This window comes from Dipodomys ordii, unplaced genomic scaffold, assembly GCF_000151885.1.
Source record: "Dipodomys ordii isolate 6190 unplaced genomic scaffold, Dord_2.0 Scaffold21, whole genome shotgun sequence".
Lineage (NCBI taxonomy): Eukaryota > Metazoa > Chordata > Mammalia > Rodentia > Heteromyidae > Dipodomys > Dipodomys ordii.
This window is the reverse complement of record NW_012267237.1, coordinates 5,080,120-5,098,715: the sequence shown is the minus strand read 5'-3', so window position 1 is coordinate 5,098,715 and position 18,596 is coordinate 5,080,120. Positions and strand designations below refer to the sequence as shown.

General features: G+C 47.7%; 1 protein-coding gene across 1 annotated transcript in view; it reads right to left on the bottom strand.

The window, feature by feature from the left end:
• Positions 1-18,596, bottom strand: part of Adcy2 (adenylate cyclase 2 (brain)) — a 319,852-nt gene that overhangs the window by 3,352 nt on the left and 297,904 nt on the right. Inside the window, exons 20-23 of the mRNA XM_013013878.1 lie at positions 18,224-18,370; positions 16,842-16,949; positions 5,008-5,122; positions 891-1,015 (exon numbers count right to left, since the gene is read on the bottom strand). Of these exons, the coding sequence (XP_012869332.1) occupies positions 891-1,015; positions 5,008-5,122; positions 16,842-16,949; positions 18,224-18,370 (495 nt within the window). The remainder of the gene's footprint in view (positions 1-890; positions 1,016-5,007; positions 5,123-16,841; positions 16,950-18,223; positions 18,371-18,596) is intronic.

Genomic DNA, 18,596 nt, shown 5'->3' with positions numbered 1-18,596 from the left:
GTTTGAACTCAGGGCCTGTGGCTTGCTCAGCTTGCTTGCTTGGTTGGCATTCTACCACACAAACTAGGAAACTAGGTCTCCAGCCTCTGCCAGCCTCCCCTCTCCTCCTGGCTCTCCCTCTCACCCACACCGTTCACTGCCCTACTGCTGCACGGCGGAGTTTCAGCACGCTTCCCGCAACAGGTTTTTCCAATGATCGTTTTAGCAATTGTAGCCACCTCTCTCTCCTGGAATGGGATAAGTTCTCTTGTAATTACAGTTACTTTCACCATGGTGGAAACTGACTGAAGGAGCCACGGGAATATGCACGTGACATCATTTTATTTTTCTCCAGCTGCAGTTCTATCTCTTTGCTTAGTTCTTCCCCCTTTTCTCCTTGAACAGATTCTAGAACTTTCAGGTCTTGTCTCTTCAAATCTCATGGGAGGTTGAAACAATTTTCAGTCAATCTTATGTTTCTCTCTCCCCCCAATCTTCTGGTCCAGCCCCTCGCCTTCTCAGGGAAGTGGCACTGGGGTGAGCAAGGGCTACGTGCTTGCAGCTCCCGGTCTCTGCGCCAGGTAAACCCTTTCCCAGGTGCGGGGGCAGGAGGAGGGCTAGGGGAGGAGAGTGAGGCCCTGTGCTTCCTGCTGGGGCTGTCACATGGTCCTGCATACAGTTGATTGGGGGGTTGGGAGATCTGTTTGCTCAAGTGCAATAACTTGGGTATTATTAGAGTTCAGTTGCTGTTGCTGTTTTGAATTACTGCAGAAACTGACGTTTCCCCCAATCAAAAGGTGTAAGTGAATTACAAAGTTTGTGCTTAACATGTAATTGATGATGACCACTATGATTATTCCCTGCAGTTGGTAAGAGGCCAGGCCTGGCTGAGGTGACCCAGAAGGACTTACCTGGATTTTGTCCAGGACTCCGGTGCTGTCCATCCTGCTGGCCACGTTGACAGTGTTGCCCCAGATATCATACTGCGGCTTCTGGGCACCGATGACGCCGGCAATTACAGGTCCGTGGTTAATACCTGCGACACAGCACAGCTGGTATCAAGACCTGGGCTGCAGCAACTGTCCTAAAGACTGAACTGTCACCAGGCCATTCTTCAATCCTTGCTAAGACACATCCACCCAATGCAGGACACGCTAAAGCCCAGAAAATCCCTCCAGCTTGGGCCTCTCCGCACAGCCACAATGTTTAAGTCTGTTCATTTATTTTCCTTCTAGAATGATCTAGACTCCTGTTTACCTATCCATGTATCATCTTTCTCTAATAGCAGAAAACTGGTATGCTTTTAAAATGTAAAAGTTAAAACAACTGTTTTGTAGGTCACTATAAAATCTTAGGTAGGTGGGTTCCAGTGGTTTCATAGATAACACCAACTTCTAAATAAAATTGAACTCTAAATGGCAAGTGGAGTAGACCTATGGCCCTCTATTTACTGTTTTGCTATGGTTGGACTTTTGGGTTGACTCCAATGTTTTGCCAAAATGACAAGCACAATGCCAATATCCTTAACCACACGAGCAGCGTTCTTGGCTTCTGAGCATCATCTTGGTGTCATCTAACTGACAGGACATCCTGATGATGATGTGGGTCACGTGGCTGTTACCCCGCATTCCAGGCAATGAATCAGAGGGAGGGTTGTCACAAAGCCACGGGCAGCTCCAGGTCTATGTTACTACAACTGGAACCATCTCCACCACCAGCTTCTGGTACACATACATGGCTTTCCCCCACTTACGTCTTGTTGTTTTGATGCAATCTCTTTGGACAGTTAATGGAGCTAAAGAAGAATATGGTGGTGGCGATACCCACTTCTAAACTGCTTTGCAGTGGATTCTCCAAGTCTGCACTACTGTTAGTGTAAAGAGTTGACAAGCCAGAAGTGGATAGCTCAATCCTGTAATTCTAGCTACTCTAGAGGCTAAGATAAAAGGATTGTAATTCAAAGCCAGCTGGGACAGGAAACCTATGAGGCTCTTATCACCAATTAACCACCAAAAAGCCAAAGTGGAGCTGCTGCTCAAGTGGTAGAGCACCAGTCTGAGCGAAAAAGCTAAAGAACAGTGCCCAGACTCTGAGTTCAAGCCCCAGCCAGTATTGGCACCTAAAAAAAAAGAATTTGATAGAATTCAAGTTTGGGGATGTTTTTCACTTGAGGAAATGACTGGCAGTTAAGGCTGAGGAGCTGGTCTTCGGCGAGATGGTGGTGTGCAGCATGGTCTCTAGCTCTGGAACGTCTGCTGGTTTCTGCTGTCGAGACCTTTTCCCCCTTGAAGCTGGGCTCTCCTGTCCCACATGCATTGTGTATAGTTTCTAGAAGCTTCGGGGCTCTAAAGTTACTGCTCACTGTTCTAGCTGGTCTAGTCCTTGCTCTAAGGCATGGTAGAGTTCTTGGAATCTTGATTTATGTGGGATTTTTGTGTTATTCCTCCAGATAGTGGGACATCTCAAGCCACCACTAAATGGTTGCTCTCAATAACTGTAATCATAAAAACCCATGCTGCGACACGGGTTGGCATGTGAAGAGGGCCCTTGGCATGGGGGACAAAGCTTTAAAAGTCAGGTCGCGGCTACATGCAGGGACGCCTGAATTTGTATGTGGCCCCCCCATTCGGGAGCGGGTGCTAAATTCTTCTCCTGGGAACACAGTTTAAGCACACAATACAAAGAGGGTTGTAGAAACCGAGGAATGGAGATCCAATGACCCTTCCCCTCCATTTCCCCTGAGCCCAGGCCCGCATCAGCTCGGCTGTGCTGATTAAAGGGGCATTCCTGAGAGATTCATTTTACTATTATCATTATTCCACAGATTTTAGCCATGGCTTAAATATTATTCTATACCAGCTTACTAGACACAAGAGAGGTGCGAAGGACATTCTGCTTTGCTTGTGTGGAGTGGTCAATGAAATTCACCTCTGCCTGGGACAGAACAATTAATGCACTGCAGCTAGGTCACATGGGTCAGAGTGCCCAGGAGTCGGGGCTGGGCACAGCCTGGGACTGTCTCCCTCACCCAGCAGCTCTCCTGACAGTGGTTGCTGACTCCAGCTCAGCCAGCGGCTCCACAGGTGGAGGAGAGCCCAGGCTGGCGACGCCTGGCCGTGGGCCTCTCCACTCAGTACGAGAGTGAATGTGATTTGTGGTCAAGTGAAACACTGGGTTAGGTATTCAGGGGAACCGTCTACAGGACTGGTAAGCGGGCTGAGAACAGAGATAGCAATTATAAAATGATCGGGACAAAGTAGGCGTGTCAGCCAACACAATGGAAGAAAGTCGTCCACCACTGCACACATGCACTTGGAAAATCAGGATCTGGATAAGAAAAATATTTGTGGCTGCTGAAGAGTTGTCCTGGGCCTGTGCTGGGGGCGGCGCAAGGCCATCTTGGACCCATCTAGGTATGATGATAGAGGTCGCTCTGCCATGCAATAAGCTTCTATTAAGAGAAGACTGGACATGTGCTCCCTAAAGTTCAGGTGTCCAATCTGGGTCCTCCTTGGTGTGGCGAGGTTTAAGATGTGGAATCATTAAGAGGTGTGTCTCAGTGCAAGCTCATCAAGTCACTGGGGGTGCAGCCCCTGGAAGGGGTCAATGAAGGCAACTCTTAGACTGAGTTCCCTTGAGAGGGGCCCCTTACAGAAGAGCAGGCCTAACCCTTCCAGTTCTTTCTGGTTTCCGACCTGTCCAGGTGACCACGCAGCCAGGCACCTTAGACTGAGTGAGTTCTACCCCCTTGAGAGAGGGGGGCTACCCTTCAAGCCTCTAAAATGGTAAACCAAGCACATCATATTCCTTATGATCACTCAGCTTCAGGCAATTTGTTATAGCAACAGGGAAAGGACCGACACACCTAGACTTAGTACAACTGTTTGATGACACCATTTCTTAAGCGGCCAAAACAATCTACAGTACTTTGGACCAAAGTGACACGATGCTGGGGATGGGGGCCTCCCCCTGCCCCTCCCCCTCAGCCCCAGCCTCCTCCCTTCCACACTTGGCCCAGTCCTGGTTAAGGTGTGGTGTGCACAGAGCAGGCAGTGTTCAAAGGAAATATATATATATATATATATATATATACACACACACACACACACACACACACACACACTGGGGGCTGAAAACCAGGAGCAAGTCACATTTGCCAGGCATAAAATCCTCTTGGGTTTTAAAGTTCAGGTTGCATGTACAGCAAAGGAAAAACTAGCTTTACATATCTAGATTTCTTTTTTTCAAAAAGTTCAAATCCGTAAGCATAAGAAGGTTAAAACCATACAGATGGAACCTGTCACAGAACCAGTGTCATGTGGACTTGCAGAGGAAGCAAAATATGTTGCTAAGAAGACGCTAAGACTGTCAGAGAAGTTCTTACATGTCATGAATGCCTGCAGGCAATCGAGCACGCATCACAGGGAGCCGTGTGCGACCCTATGGCTTAAATCACACTTCTTTTTTAATGAGAAATTATAAAAGGCAAGTAATCATGACACATGCTGCAAAAGCAACTTCAAAGTTTGTTCAGACTATTAGAAATCAGGAAGTCTATGTCTCTTTTTTTTTTTTTTGCCCCTAAGACTGGAAGAAAAATCTAGAGCCCTATGGATAACATGAGACACAAGTCTGGCAGGGATCTTGGGGGTTAGAACACTGAAATCTGGATGTGTTACAGTAGCAGGTTCTTAGTAACATCAGTGAAATAATGGAACAACATTCAATCAGTAACACAGGAAATAAGAAGTCCAGGACTCTGGCTGGACACACATGAGCTACAGAGACTGAGCTCCAACCGCCTTCTACCAGATAAACGGGCCATGCTTACGATGTGGGTCCAACCAAAAGAACTAATTCCCCCCCCCCCCAATTTACACAGGCTCATTGAATCCCTCAGCCTGTCCACCTGGAACTCGGTCCTGCTACCCTACAGATGGAGTTATAACCGCACCTACGGACCATTCTCAGTTCCTGGACTCCCTTCTCTGTTCCATGCCCAAGCCCAGATCACCTTGCCCCACGTACCCACTCGCAGCTTGAAGTCATTGAAGGAGTGCTTGTTGATGGCATCCAGTTTTGCCACCAGGGCGAAAGCGAACTCCACCATGGTGCCTATGTGCATGTACTGCCGATCTGGCTCCTGGAAGAGAGGAAACCCACATGGACTGGTTGAGAGACATGGACAGGAAGACACCTCTCCATCGCGGATCTGTGCCCAAGCCCAAAGGGAAGGCTCGCAGGCCATAAGATGTTTTGGAAGAATTAAGTCTCACCTGGAGAACACGTTGTGTCTGAGCCCGTTATTAGCGTGTTCAGGTGGAGGTGCCACGTGGCACGCTGGCTTACTTGTGACGCCTGCACGGTTTTCCCCAGAAAATGAGCGCTATCTCTGAGCCCTGGCTGCTCACTCAGAGTGTCTGCCCTCGTCACCCAGTGCTGGCCTTTGTCTGTTGATCCCTGTGGACTGTACCACCTTACCCCTGGCTTCTAGCAGGGACTGACCAATGGGAACTCCAGGAAAGACAGGAAAGGAGAGCCTTTGTCCCCGCCCACTGCCGGCTTTTACCGTGGTTGGTTCCCCCCATTATGACTGAGGCTTCCTGCCTCTGGTGTCAGATGTCTTGTTCCCCCGAAATTCTGCTAATGCTCCCCCCCTCCAGCTATTGCTTTTCAGGTCTCCAGGAGGAAAATGCTGGGGCCTGGAGGCCTCTTCTCACTCCAGCCCTACGTGAAGCTGTAACCCAGTTCCCGAATGTGACCATGGCACAGTGGGGAATGCCTTCTAAGAGGTCATTCCCAGAGGTCACTGGGGACATCCCTAACATAGCAGGACTGGGGTCCCCTGTAAGAAGGGAAGACGAAGAGACAGGCATGCACAGAAGGGTGAACACATGAGGGCCCAAGAAGTGCCAGCTACAGGCCAAAGAAAGAGGAAAACCAAGCCTGTGGACACATTGGTCTCCTGGCAGCCAGAGCGGTGAGGCATGCGTGCTGCTGGCCTGCCTTGTCAGGCAGCCCTCAGAGTAACACAGGGGTAGCCGCAGCCTGCTTTGACTCATCCCTGAGTATCTTATAATTCCATGGGACACAAGTTATTAAACTGAAGGAGAGAATTCCAAAGTTTCCAAATGAATGAGAATTCATGTCTATTTACAAGTTTATATTTAACATCCCTTAACTAATTTATAGTTACCATTACTTTGCAAAATCTATTATATTTACGTTCAAACTTTATCTTTTGTTAATTTCTATGTTTTAAAATAGATTCCCTAACACATACACAAGTGTGTGTGTAAATGTAAGTGTGTGTGTGTGTGTGTGTGTGTGTATATATATATATATATACACACACACACCTATATATGATTCATACGATGCATTATTCACATGCTCTGAATGTTACCACTCCTCTGATACTTAGTGATAGATAGCCACAACACAGTGTGGAGGTTCGTCTGGGTATCAAAAGGTCTGGTGAGGTGAAAGCAGCCCTAGCCTGCTGGGTCCCTGTGGCCTGAGTAAGGACATCTTTTTTTAGCTCTGTAATCAAAGCTTCTGCACTCTGTCTGGCTCACTAGTTTGTGAGCTCCCCTGGGGAAGAGTCTGAGCTCTATTAATCTGTGTTGCCACAGGAGAATAAGGTCTCTGACACACAAAAACGTCATTGATGTCTGCTGAGTGACCACACTTAGGCTGACCTTGGAGTAAGCAGGAAGAAATGGGCAGGGAGGGGTCACAGGAGCGCGGATCAGGTTTGGTGGAAGGTGGACACTGTGCTTTCTTTGCTCACCGGGTGAACACACACCGGGGGAGGATAGCTAAAGCACCCACAAAAGATGGCAGGCTTCGAGGGAAGGACGGGAATCAGGCTTAAAGGGATAGACTGGGAACACAGGCTGCCCTCGGCTGAGACACACGAGAGTCAGACCCTAGGAGGCATTGAGAGAAATGAGGAGCAAGAAACTGAGGGTGTGAACATATCAAGCAGAGCCTTCTAGGGTGTTTTTTATTTGTGTGTGTGTGGGGGGGGGCAGAATCAGAGCTTGCACTGAGAGCTTCCTGCTGGCTAGTCTGGTGCTGTACCTCTCAGCCACACCTTCAACAGCTGTTCTTACTGGTTATGTTTAGGATACAGTCTCTCTTCTTGCTCCAGACATGACCCTGAGCAGTCTGCTTTAGACTCTCTGATGCGCCTGCCATCCTGTCCAGATTCCCTCTGTGGACAGTCTTTTGGTCTTTTCTACCCCGGTGGTCTGGAAGCTGGGGTGCCCTCATTTCAGCCTCCCACTCAAGTTGGGATGGCAAGCATGCCCCACTGCATCTAGCAATGAGTTGAAAAGAGGTTTTGCTGACATTTCTTCCAGGGCTGCCCTCAAACCATGATCTCCCTATTCTTGGCTTCCTAAATAGCTAGGATTCCAGACATGGACGACCAGCTCCCATCTGTGGTGAGAGTTTAATTCTGTTAAGGCTCCAAAAAGAGCTCAATCAAAGGATCAAGAAAAATATCTTAGGGCAGAAGCAAGTCTGGGTGCTTTGGATCAACTTTCATGGAGGAAGAATAAAACCAGCCCCAGGCTGCTTCCTAAGGGTGATAGAGGGAGAAAAAGAGACAGTGGAATGCATACCTTACACATGGAAGGTAATAGGAAGGTGGGGACAGTCAGCAGCTAAGACAATATGGGCAATGGTGGCAAGGTTCCTCATGTCATTGAGAATGAAAGCAAAGGTTTCTTAGCCTTGGCATGGCTGTCATTTGTACTGGATAATCCTTGCACTGGGGCCATTTTGAGCATCACAAGGTGTCTAGTGCCACCCTTGGCCGCTACCTACTAAAGATGATGGGTATCTTTCACCTCTATTGGTGATGACAAAAAATACCTCCAGATGCTGACAAATGTCTAGATGGAAACTGAGGAAGGAAAATGAGGAAGACCTGGATTAAATAATATAAAAGAGAATGGACAAGAGGAGTTCAATTTCCCATTGAAATAGAAAGATTTCTTCATGCCTCTGGTGAATGATATCTTTCTAGAACACTATTTTAGTAAATCTTTTTTTTGGGGGGGTCCGGTTGTGGGGCCTGAACTCTGGGCCTGGGCGCTGTCCCTCAGCTCTTCAGCTCAAGGTTAGCGTTCTACCACTTGAGCCACAGCGTCACTTCCGGGTTTTTCCCCCCTGCTTATGTGATGCTGAGGAATCGAACCCAGGGCCTCAAGCATGCAAGGCAAGCACTCTACCACTGAGCCACCTTCCCAGCCCTATTTTAGTAAATCTTAATCCCCTAAAACTCATGAGAGAAAAACCAAATGATATCAATTGGAACTAAGGAGCAGAAAGTATTATGCTTCCTGCCTTTGGTGGAAAGGCAGTGTCATTTCTTAAGAACTGCAAGCTTTCTCCCATAGGTTTCTAATACCTTCTGTCTTACCACCTTGCGGGACCAGAGCCCACAGCAGCCTAGGAGGACATACTCCTGAACAGGAAGTCCAAACGGGCAGCCCAACACAAAGAATCTCACTCACAGGACAAAGATCACCAGTGTGTGTCCAGCAAGGAGGTCATTGGGGAGGGAAAAATCACTTGTGTTAAACCAAGGAGCAGCACCTAAGCTCTTCTCCTTGAAACATTATGGGCCAACCTGCCTTCAGGGAGCAGTTGAAGTCCCTCAGCAGCATGGAGGGACTGAGTTCTGGGAGGAGGCTGAAATCCAATGTGAATACCTCACCTGGGCTTCGGAACCCCTCAGGGAACATGTGTGCCATCTCTGGATGTACCCAGTTCATTTTGAAAAGGTCCTAATAACTGAGCTCTCGCTACATATGTGGTGGCAGCAGGAGGCATTTCCCCCAAGACTCAAATAATTTCTGCCTGGTATCTGCACACATTTCCAGAGACACAGAAAGACTACTGCCTGTGTTGGGAGTTTCGCCAACCAGGAAGATGGCTCAAAGTAGATGCGTGTTTGCTGAGATTCATTTAAAATCCAAGTGGTGGGAGATTAACATCAGCACGACCCTGCTCTCCCTGCTTCCTTCCATCTGCCAGGCACCTGTAGCTGGCTGCCATTGTGCTCTGTGTTGGAAATTTTCTGGAGTTCAAATTCTACTTGCTTGATATGGCAGGATCCCAACAATATGACCTAGCGAGGTCCCCCCACAGGGGGGGGGGAGGAGGGGATTCCAGGAGATCTGAGATCTCTCAGTTCTCAGGGGGCCCTCCACCCTTCCAGGTGAGCAGGAAGAGCTGCCAGCTGCTGACCCTCAGCCCTGGTGTCTAGCTAAATTAGGCCCTGCCAAGCTGGGACAGAGCTGCTTAGCTTCCCTGGACATTGTAAAATGGGACAGTTACATCCACCTCAGAGGCATGGACATGATTATAGGAACTGGTCCAAATCACGTGGTGTTTTGTATTTCTCTAATTTTCTTTGCAGTAGTGTCCTCCCTGCCTGATGGGGGCAGTGTCTAGGAGAGAGAGGGTGTCAGTCAGCTGCTGTGGCTGTGACTAAAGACCCAGGATAACTCAGGAGGAGGGTCAGAGGATTCACGTGACCCTTCGGACCTTTGGGTGTGATGTGTGGCAGAACTTCATGGCTGGAAAGAAAGGGCTGGCTTCGGAGGGGCTCACTTCCTGATTTCATGAGCATTCACCTCCTCTCAGGAGTACCTGCTGCTGGGTCCACGCCTTTGCACTAGCAGGGAAGGGCCTGAGCGCCTGGCTGTGCTTTCTGTATTTCCCTCCAGGGGGCGTCCCACACGGATACCTGACCTCTGCCTGGGACTGCAGGCGCCTTGAGTGTCCGGGTATACTGTGAGGAAGGGTGCCTTGTTTTTTTTCCACTTTTCAGTTTCCTGTTAACAGCATGGAAGCAGAAAGAAATTTCTGTCTGATGTTGACACTTCATGGTAGCTTTGGCATTTGTACAAGAATGTGCAGCCCTGGGACCTCGCTTTGATTTCAGCAGAGAACTAAAGGACTCCCTGTTCTTACCGGTATAGGGAAGGGCCACACCGGTTTCCGGAAGCCCTTTCAGCCTTTCGCTCTTGGGAAGCTAGCAGGAATGAGGAGGAGACACCCAGCTTCCTCCTCATCTGCCTGCTGAATTCTGCCATTGTGCCAGGCACTGGGTGTGCTTTGCCTGTGCTGATGAACTCACTACCTCTCATGCAGGGGACATGGATTGTGCTATTCACACAATCTCCAAGGGGGACCCAAGGGGTGCTGGGGGACCCAGGCCTGGGGCTTGTTTGCAGACACATATATGTATTTTCAACAATGTTAAGTGTTTTAAAATAAAACAAGTACAGACAAACCATGACACAAAAGTTTCTAAAATCATAATAAGCAATAATGCTCATAGCTTGATAAAGAACCTTCTGCTTCCTCTTCCGTTCTGCTCGTCCCTCCCCTGACTCCTGGCACAGCCTTCCCAATCCTCCCTGGAAAGGGACTTTACAGTATTTGCATCCATGAATAAGAGCTTCAAGGATGGCTTATTACGGAAATTGCATGCGAGCATCATGGTTTGATGGAAGTTTTCATGGAAGTGTTTTGGTTTTGACTTTTAACTTCTTGGTCGAGTTTGTTTGGAAGTGATTAGAGCTATTCAAGTCATTGCTATAATCAGTGATAATCTTATTGGCTGGCTAGGGGATTAAGGAGGGACTTCCTCTGCTCAGAGGCTGAACAAGGATCTGAGGGCCTCAGAGAGGCTGAAGTAATGGAGATTGGGGGCTCTCTGGTAAACTGGAGAGGAGTTTGCCAAGGCCATATGGAGCTACTGCTGCTACTCTAGCTGGTGGTTAACCTCAGGAATGAATATCAGGTAGATTATTTCATTAATTGCATGAAAATGGCCACTTTTCAGTTTTTATAAACATAATACACAGCCAGGCACCAGTGGCTCATGCCTGTAATCCTAGCTTCTCAGGTGGCTGAGATCTCAGGGTCCTGGTTTAAAGCTAGCTCAGATAAAAACGTCCAATTAACTACAAAGAAGCAAGATCTGGGTAACTCACATGGTAGAGTGATAGCCTTGAGTGAAACAGCTTAGGGACAGCTCCCAGGTCCTGTGTTCAAGCCTCAGGACTAGCCCAAAAGCAAAACCAAAAATAACACATAATACTGTGCAGGTCAAAAAAATAAATCTGTAGCCACCAGTCTACTATATTGTTGTGTGAAATCTAAAGGCCAGGAAAATGAAAGAGCTGATGGGGAAAGCCTTCAGCGCTCAGAAAAGAGTGAGGTCCTGAGGGTGAAAGGAAGGGTCTGTGAGGTGGGAGAACTTCTTCTCTGTACCCACGGCTGGATTCCATCCTGGATGAACCCAGAGTGGATGCAAGCCTGCTCTCAATGCCAAGAAGCCTGCTTCTTTGAAAAGCAATGGTGGCTTCCTACATGGAATGCTATCTTTCAGTCACATCGTCTTTATACTTAAAATTAGAATATACTGTTACAGCCAAAAAATATGGCTGAGCAGAGTCAGGTGCAGAAGCACTGTCCTGACAGAGTTAATGTGTCACCCAGGCACGCAGAAAATGCCAGGGAAAGGTGCCTCAGAGCTATCTTTCAGAAAGTTGCAATCTGAAAATTTTTGTCTCCTTTTGGATGTAAGTAAATTCCATTAATTTTCTGGAAATTTTTTGTATTTTTCAGATTGAATGTCTTCTATGGTCAAAGGAAAGATTTGATTTTGTTGATCAATTGAGAAACAAAGTCTGAAGCTCATCTCAGGTGGATTACAAAAAGAAAAAGTGACATTCATCTCTTAGGAAAGTTCCTAAAAATAGTAATAACATTTGTCAAGCATGCTCTCTTCCCATCAAATGTGATGAACTTTACTTTCAGAAACTTTCATTGCACTTAAAGAAGACTTTGCCAAGACTCTCTCTCGACACTGTAATCACAAGTAGCTCACATTGCGTAGGCCTTCCCAGAGAGCTGTGACGACATGTATCTCATTTCTATCAGAGGCCATTATCCCTGTTCTATTGGGCATGCAATGGCATCGATATGCAAAACAAATACAAACCTCCACCGTACTATTACTGCTAGCAACTTTATTGCCTACTGAGATTATGGAGTCTGTTAAATATTTTGAACATGAAGTCCCAATGGCTTTAGGAAGCGAGATGCATGATCATTGCTATAAACATGAAACTGAGATGCAGAAAACCTGCAAAAAATAATGACAGTCTCATGCTACTTTGAAAGTCATGTTCTTTTTAATCTCCCCCTGAAAACTATGACTGATTCTCCCCGTTCTTGGGCACAGGGCTGAGGATGGCAGGTAGGGAGGGTGGTGGGTGGATGGGGGGGGTGGACGGGTGAGAAGAGGAGAAGGCAAGGCAGAACCAGAGGCCACCTGAGGAGTTCCACATAGACAGCAGAGCCCCCAGACCTGTAGTTCCACAGCCCTGTCCTACAGCTCTTGCTCTTCAGGACCACCTTGGGCCAGTTATGATTCTTCAGAAAAGGCTCAGAGCCTTTGTTACCCAACTGCTAGGCTTATGATAAAGGTGGAAAAAGCAGACGGCTGCTGACATTTCACACCTGTAATCCTAGCTACTCTGGAGGCTGAGATCCGAGGACTACATTTGGAGCCAGCCCAGGCAGGAAAGTCTGTGAGACCCTTATCTCCAATAAACTACTCAGAAAAAGCCAGAAGTGGTGCTGTGGCTCAAGTGGTGGAGCTCTAGCCTTGAGCAAAAGAAGTTCAGGGGCAGAGTCCAGGCCCTGAGTTGAGTTCAAGCCCCAGGGCTGGCAAAAAGGAAAAAGAAAAGAGAGAGAGAGAGAGAAAGGCAGTTAGTCAGGGAAATAAAAAAAAAGTGAGGGTGTGTTTGGGTGGAGCAGGTTACTAATGCAGAGGGAAAGAAGCAAACCTAGGCAGAGAGCAGAGCCAGATAGAGGTGGGTGGATGTCACCAGTCACCCATAGAACCAGTGTGTGTGATGGCTCCAGTCAGGCTCTTGCTGGGGATGTCAGGGGACAATAGGTAAGACTGTAACCTACACAATGACTGAACAACACCTCCCCCTCCACACACACACACACACACACAGCTCCCAAGTGAACTGAAATTGAGATGCATCACAGAAGCAGGAGAGGAAGAATGGCGATCTGGACACAAGAGTGCAGGTGTGGCACAGCTCTCCAGGGTGGGCACAGGAAGCTTTGTAGGAAGCCGTGGCTCTGCTCATAGGTGAGATCTGCAGAGGGTCTTCTGCAGTTCAGTGCATGTCAGAATGACCTGAGGAACATAGTCAGAATGAGGACTCCTGTCCCACTCAGAGACACGGTGGGGACAGGGTTTCCATGCACATGGCCACTAACTCACACCACCAGAGGTGCCTGCAGGTGGTGGAGGACCAGGGGTGGAGCGAACAGGAGGAGGGCAGGCAGTCACAGACCGTGTTAAGGTTGGGACGGACGCGTAGGGAGAGATGGGCAGTCGGCAGGAGCCGGAGGCTCATTATCAGAGCTTATTTGGAGAGTTGGGAGGACGAGTGGAAGAGGAGGGACTGTGAGAAGAGCTGTGTCTGCAGGGAGCTGGGAGTGACAGCCATGGTGGCTCAGTGATCCAGCCAGCAGCTGACGACTGTCACTGGGGTCACAGAGCGGAGGAGATGGAAAAGGTTTCAAGTACAACCGTGATGCAGTGGATGGCTTTGGGAAGAACATGACAACTTCCTATATAGGAGAAGGGCAGCCACGGGAAGTGTCTAGGAGCTGAGCCAGGAGAGGATGTCCAGGGAATGTTGTCATCCAGCGGTGTCAGAGGCCACAGGTCAGACATGGAGGCTGACTGCTTGAGCAGGCAATCAGAGTGGGATTTGGGAATCTCTACTGCCTAGAGAGGCAGGCAGGGCCACGGGCAGGCCTCCACGTGGGACTGGGAGGTGGGAGAGAAAAGCCCTGGGACTTGTCTTGAACATCCAGGAGAGTCTGGTGTGGACAAGCAGGTGGACTCTGTGGGCCAGAGAGAAGGTGGGCAATGGGTCTGCCCACCCTGCCAGACGTGAGAAGTTAAGATGTGAAATGCTGCAGGTGGCCTTCCATAGGGGGACTGGCTGTTTGGAGTGAGGCTAAGTGAGGTCCGCACGTCTAGAAGGAGACTTTAGGCTGCTGGGAGCTCATCAATCTTTTTTTACCCCCTGGTCATGGGTCTTGAACTCTGGACCTGGGTGCTGTCGCTCAGCTTTTCAGCTCAAGGTGAGCCACTTGAGACACAGTCCCATTTCCAGTTTTCTGGTGGTTTATTGGGGATAAGAGTCTCATGGACATTCCTTCCCAGGGTGGCTTTGAACCGTGATCCTTAGACCTCAGCCTCCTGAGTAGCTAAGATTACAGGCGTGAGCTACCGCCCCCAGCTGGAGCTCATCAATCTTAAGAAATGGTATCTTGACGACAGGGTAACATTGTCCCAAAAGAAATGTACTTTTTACCTGACTTATGCAACTGAAATCCCTCTTGTACATCATCCTTATGATGGCAATAAAAACATAATTTAAAAAATGAAATGATATCTTAACTCAGTATTTAAAAAAATCAGACATAATGCAGACAGAAGTCTAGAATGAGATAAAGTCATGACATTTTAAGTAAATATAGTGCCAAGGGGTAAATTACACCTTTCTACTGCTCTCTGCCAACCAGATTCATTATCTTGAAGCCGTTATATCCCACATGACCGCATTGAGACCCAGCTTGTACACATGTGGCTGTGGTTCACTGAGGTCATAAGCATGGGGCCTGGCAGGATGGAGATGGTGACCACAGGTTTCATCCCCTCCCTCATCCCTTCCCTCATTTCTGCTCTGCCTCTTCTGTCCTCTGCCCTTCCATCCCCTCCCTCCTGTCCCTTCCCTATACCCTTCACTGTCTTCTCTTTTCCTCTCTCCTCCCTTCCCCCCTTTCCTTTCCTCTTCTCCCCTCCTTCTCCTCCTTCTCTTTCTGCCCCCATCTCTTCCTCTCCCTCCAGAGCAGCCAGCTGGCACCAGCCTGTCTGTGGTATTCACCAGGGCAGGCCTTCTGCACTGACAGACAGGTTCTGACAGTGCTGTCCTGAGCATCCGAGAGCTTGAGGCAAAAAGAGAAGAATCTGTCTCTACATTCATGTTTTCATGTTAATTTTTCAGTGGTTAAAGCCCGTAGAGAAGCATCAGTTTGCTTCTGTTAAAGTCAAGAAAGTAAAATTATAATCAGCTCTAGTACTGGTATAAATAAAATATCTAAAGTGTAAACACTGTTATATATTAAAACCTCTATGTGATGCATTTTGCCTGTAATTTTTCAACACATTAACGTTCTGAAGAAAAAAAGGCAATCGCTAAGAATATGCAAGCCACGCGCCGGGCCACACTGCCTCCGTCTGTCTCAGGCTGCAGGGAGAGGCCCTGCTCAGAGGCTAAGAGGGAGATTTTTCTAGGGGTTGACTGCTTGTTTCTTTTGCTCCTTTTTCTTATTGTGCCTACCTGTTAAGGATAATTCTCTGGAAACAAGCAGATGAGGGGATGACAAGTAGAACACACAGTACCCGTTCACTCAGACAAACATGAGGCCTGAGATTTGAGTGAGACCACTGCCTCTAGCCTTTAGATCTGCAGAGACGCCCCCAGAGGACCAGCCTGTGAAGATGTGTCCTGCCCCACCCTCAGCCCTCACTCCTCCATGGACCTGGAAGGGGATCTGAGATCGTGGGCTTTCTCTCTTCTCTTTGGAATCCATCTCCTTTCACAACACTGTGTTCTGGTATATTCTATCCTTTGTACAGACTGGAGGGAAGATCCCATAGTAAGGCTGTGCTGTAGCCAGGAGAAAGTCCACTCTTGTTATCGACTCCTTCTAAGAACACACTAAGATTGTGTGTGTGTGTGTGTGTGTGTGTGCGTGCGCGTGAGGGACAGGAAGTGAGAGAGACATATAGATAAGGACAGAGGTTGAGAGAGACTGACTTGGGGCTTGAACTCAGGGTCTAGGTGATGTCCCTGTGTTTTTTTAAGCGCAAGTTTAGTGTCCTACCACTTGAGCCACAGATCCAATTTTGGCTTTTTAGTACTTAATAGGATCTCATGGGCTTTCCTGCACAGGCTGGCTTTGAACTGTGATCCTCAAATCTAAGCTTTCTGAGTAGGCATGAGCCACTAGCATCCAGCTTGCAGTAAGATCTTTATGCACAGCAATAAGAATAGTGGAAAAATCTCTAAACCCTTAGTTGACTGATAATACTCGATTTTATCCACTTCCTATGTGGACAACTTTCTTTTACCATATTATTTAAAAAATGAATATTTAGGAAGTATTATTATTATTATTGGTGAAATTAGGATTTGAACTCAGGGTTTTATGTTTGCTAGGCAGACATCCTTCCACTTGAGCCATGACATTAGCCCTTTTCGCTTTAACTGTTTTTCAGGTATGATATTGTAGTTTTTTGTTTGTTTTTGTCCTCCTACTAAGGCATTGTGCATAGATGTGATGACAGGTTTGTACCACTGCCCCAGCCCGGCTATTTTTTGTTGAGATGGGGTCCTGACTTTTAACCTGGGTTTGCCTGGCTGTGAGACACTGAGCCTGACTGACCACATTGTGATAGACGACAAGTAGCTTTGCTTCATGAGACCCTATTAAGGAATGGTTTTCTTCTTCTACTTCATCACATACTTGTGTGGCATCGAGTGGCTATTTGATTCCTCTTGTTCAGTAGGAGTTTGCAGACCTTCAGACCTTGAGAAGTTTCTAGAATTCACTTTTGGTCTCAGAAGACCATGCTCACTGAGCTTTTAGGAGACTGTCTGGGGCCTTCCTTGGACAATGACTGTGGTTCTAGGCTTGTGGAAACCCGAGACCTTGGTCCCTACCTGGGCGTGCTCCTGGCTGGGCACGGCGCTCAGACCCGTGGCTGCCATGTAGGTGCTGCCGATCGTCTTGATCTTTTCAACCCCGCTGAACTTTGGCTTGGACAGCAGCTGCAAGGCAGGGACAGACATTGAGTTGGGTAGCTGGCACTGACCAGCAGTCAGGCGTGCGGCAGACGTGGGCAGTCTACCCCATACTGGGAGGCAGGCCAGATTCAGCTGATGTCACCACCCGCCCACACCACACGGGCTTGGCTGGGAGCCAACACGTCATGCATTCATAGAGAGCCACTGTGGCCTTGGAGGAAAAGAGAGCCCGATGATTTACTTTCAGTGAACATGAATTACCTCTCCAGCTTTGCTGCTGAAGGAATTAGAATAAATTACAATTCAATGGCCTCAAATAAATTTCCTGATCCTGTGTTTGCAAGGCATCAATACAAAATTATGATTCCATGAGTGATATCTTTCCCTCAGGGTTAAGTGATTTGTGACAAATTGTCAGCACTGGGAATTGGCCTTGCCTCCTGAGTACTTGAAATGGAGAGAAGAAGTATGGAGAATAAAGATTTGCCCATCAACCCCAACCTAAGGCTTCTAGAGGGTGACCAAGTTACCAGATTTCACTTTGATTTTTCTCTGACCCCCTTCTTTAGGGCTTGGGGTGGGATAGCTGTAATATAAAACCTAGAAGTTGTAGGGAAGGGATGAGGATGGGGGAAGATTCTGGAAGGTTCTATATGAGCTCACAAAGGAAAGGCCCAAATGAAAAGCATTAACTGAAGACCAGAAGCATTCTCTTGCCCCTTCCTGGGCACTCCCACTTTTAGAGAAGTTTTTTTTTCTACCAGAATTACATGCTAAGGAACTTAAGCTAGATGAGCATGTCACCATTTCTTCTATTCACCTTCTCCTGTCTAACACATCCACATAACCTCTGTCAACCGTCCATCAGTACTGGGGACTTATTTCTGTTTTACCAAGGAGTTGTTTAAGCAAATGTGCCTTTGCTTCCCTTTATGACATGGCAGAAAGTAGAAATCTTGAAATATGTGCAGACATGCCAATAATCTACTGTAATAAAGAGACATTCTATTTTAATATGCAAAGGGATGGACATGCACTTTCCCTAGAGGTCAAACTTTTCTAAAGGGTTTATTAGTGAAATTGTAGCTGTCTCAGTCATATCAGAATTCTACAACAGAATTCTTTTGTCTCTCCCAAATTGGCCAGGGACCTAACTATAGTCCATAGATGTAACTCAAACCACCACAAATTAGGCCAAAGGGCCTGTGTGAAGAAATCAACCCACTTCAGATGCACAGGAATTGCACACTACAGGACTGGGCCTTCCCCTGGCTTTCAGGATTATGTTTGGTACCTACATCATCAAAGTCAGCGATGATCTCATTCAAGAGCCGGAGACATTCCAGACCTTCCTTGTTCACGTCTGATTCTGTGTAGAACTCCTTGAAGTCCGGAATAGAGGCAAACATGACACAGACACATTCGTAGGACTGGTGATATAAATCCTGCCAGGAGAAAAAGAAGAGCTGAGCACCAGGAAACCCTTCCAACAAAGACCCCCAATGCAAGTGCTTGTTTATGTTCAGATGATAAAGAAGCCCCTCAAGAGCCCACTCACCCCTTCTTAGCCCTGCCTCTGCCCCATCCATGTGCTACTGACCAGGAGGCAGTGAAGCTTCTAAACAGCAGATACAGATTCCCAACCCCACCACAAGTTAATAGGAGACATCC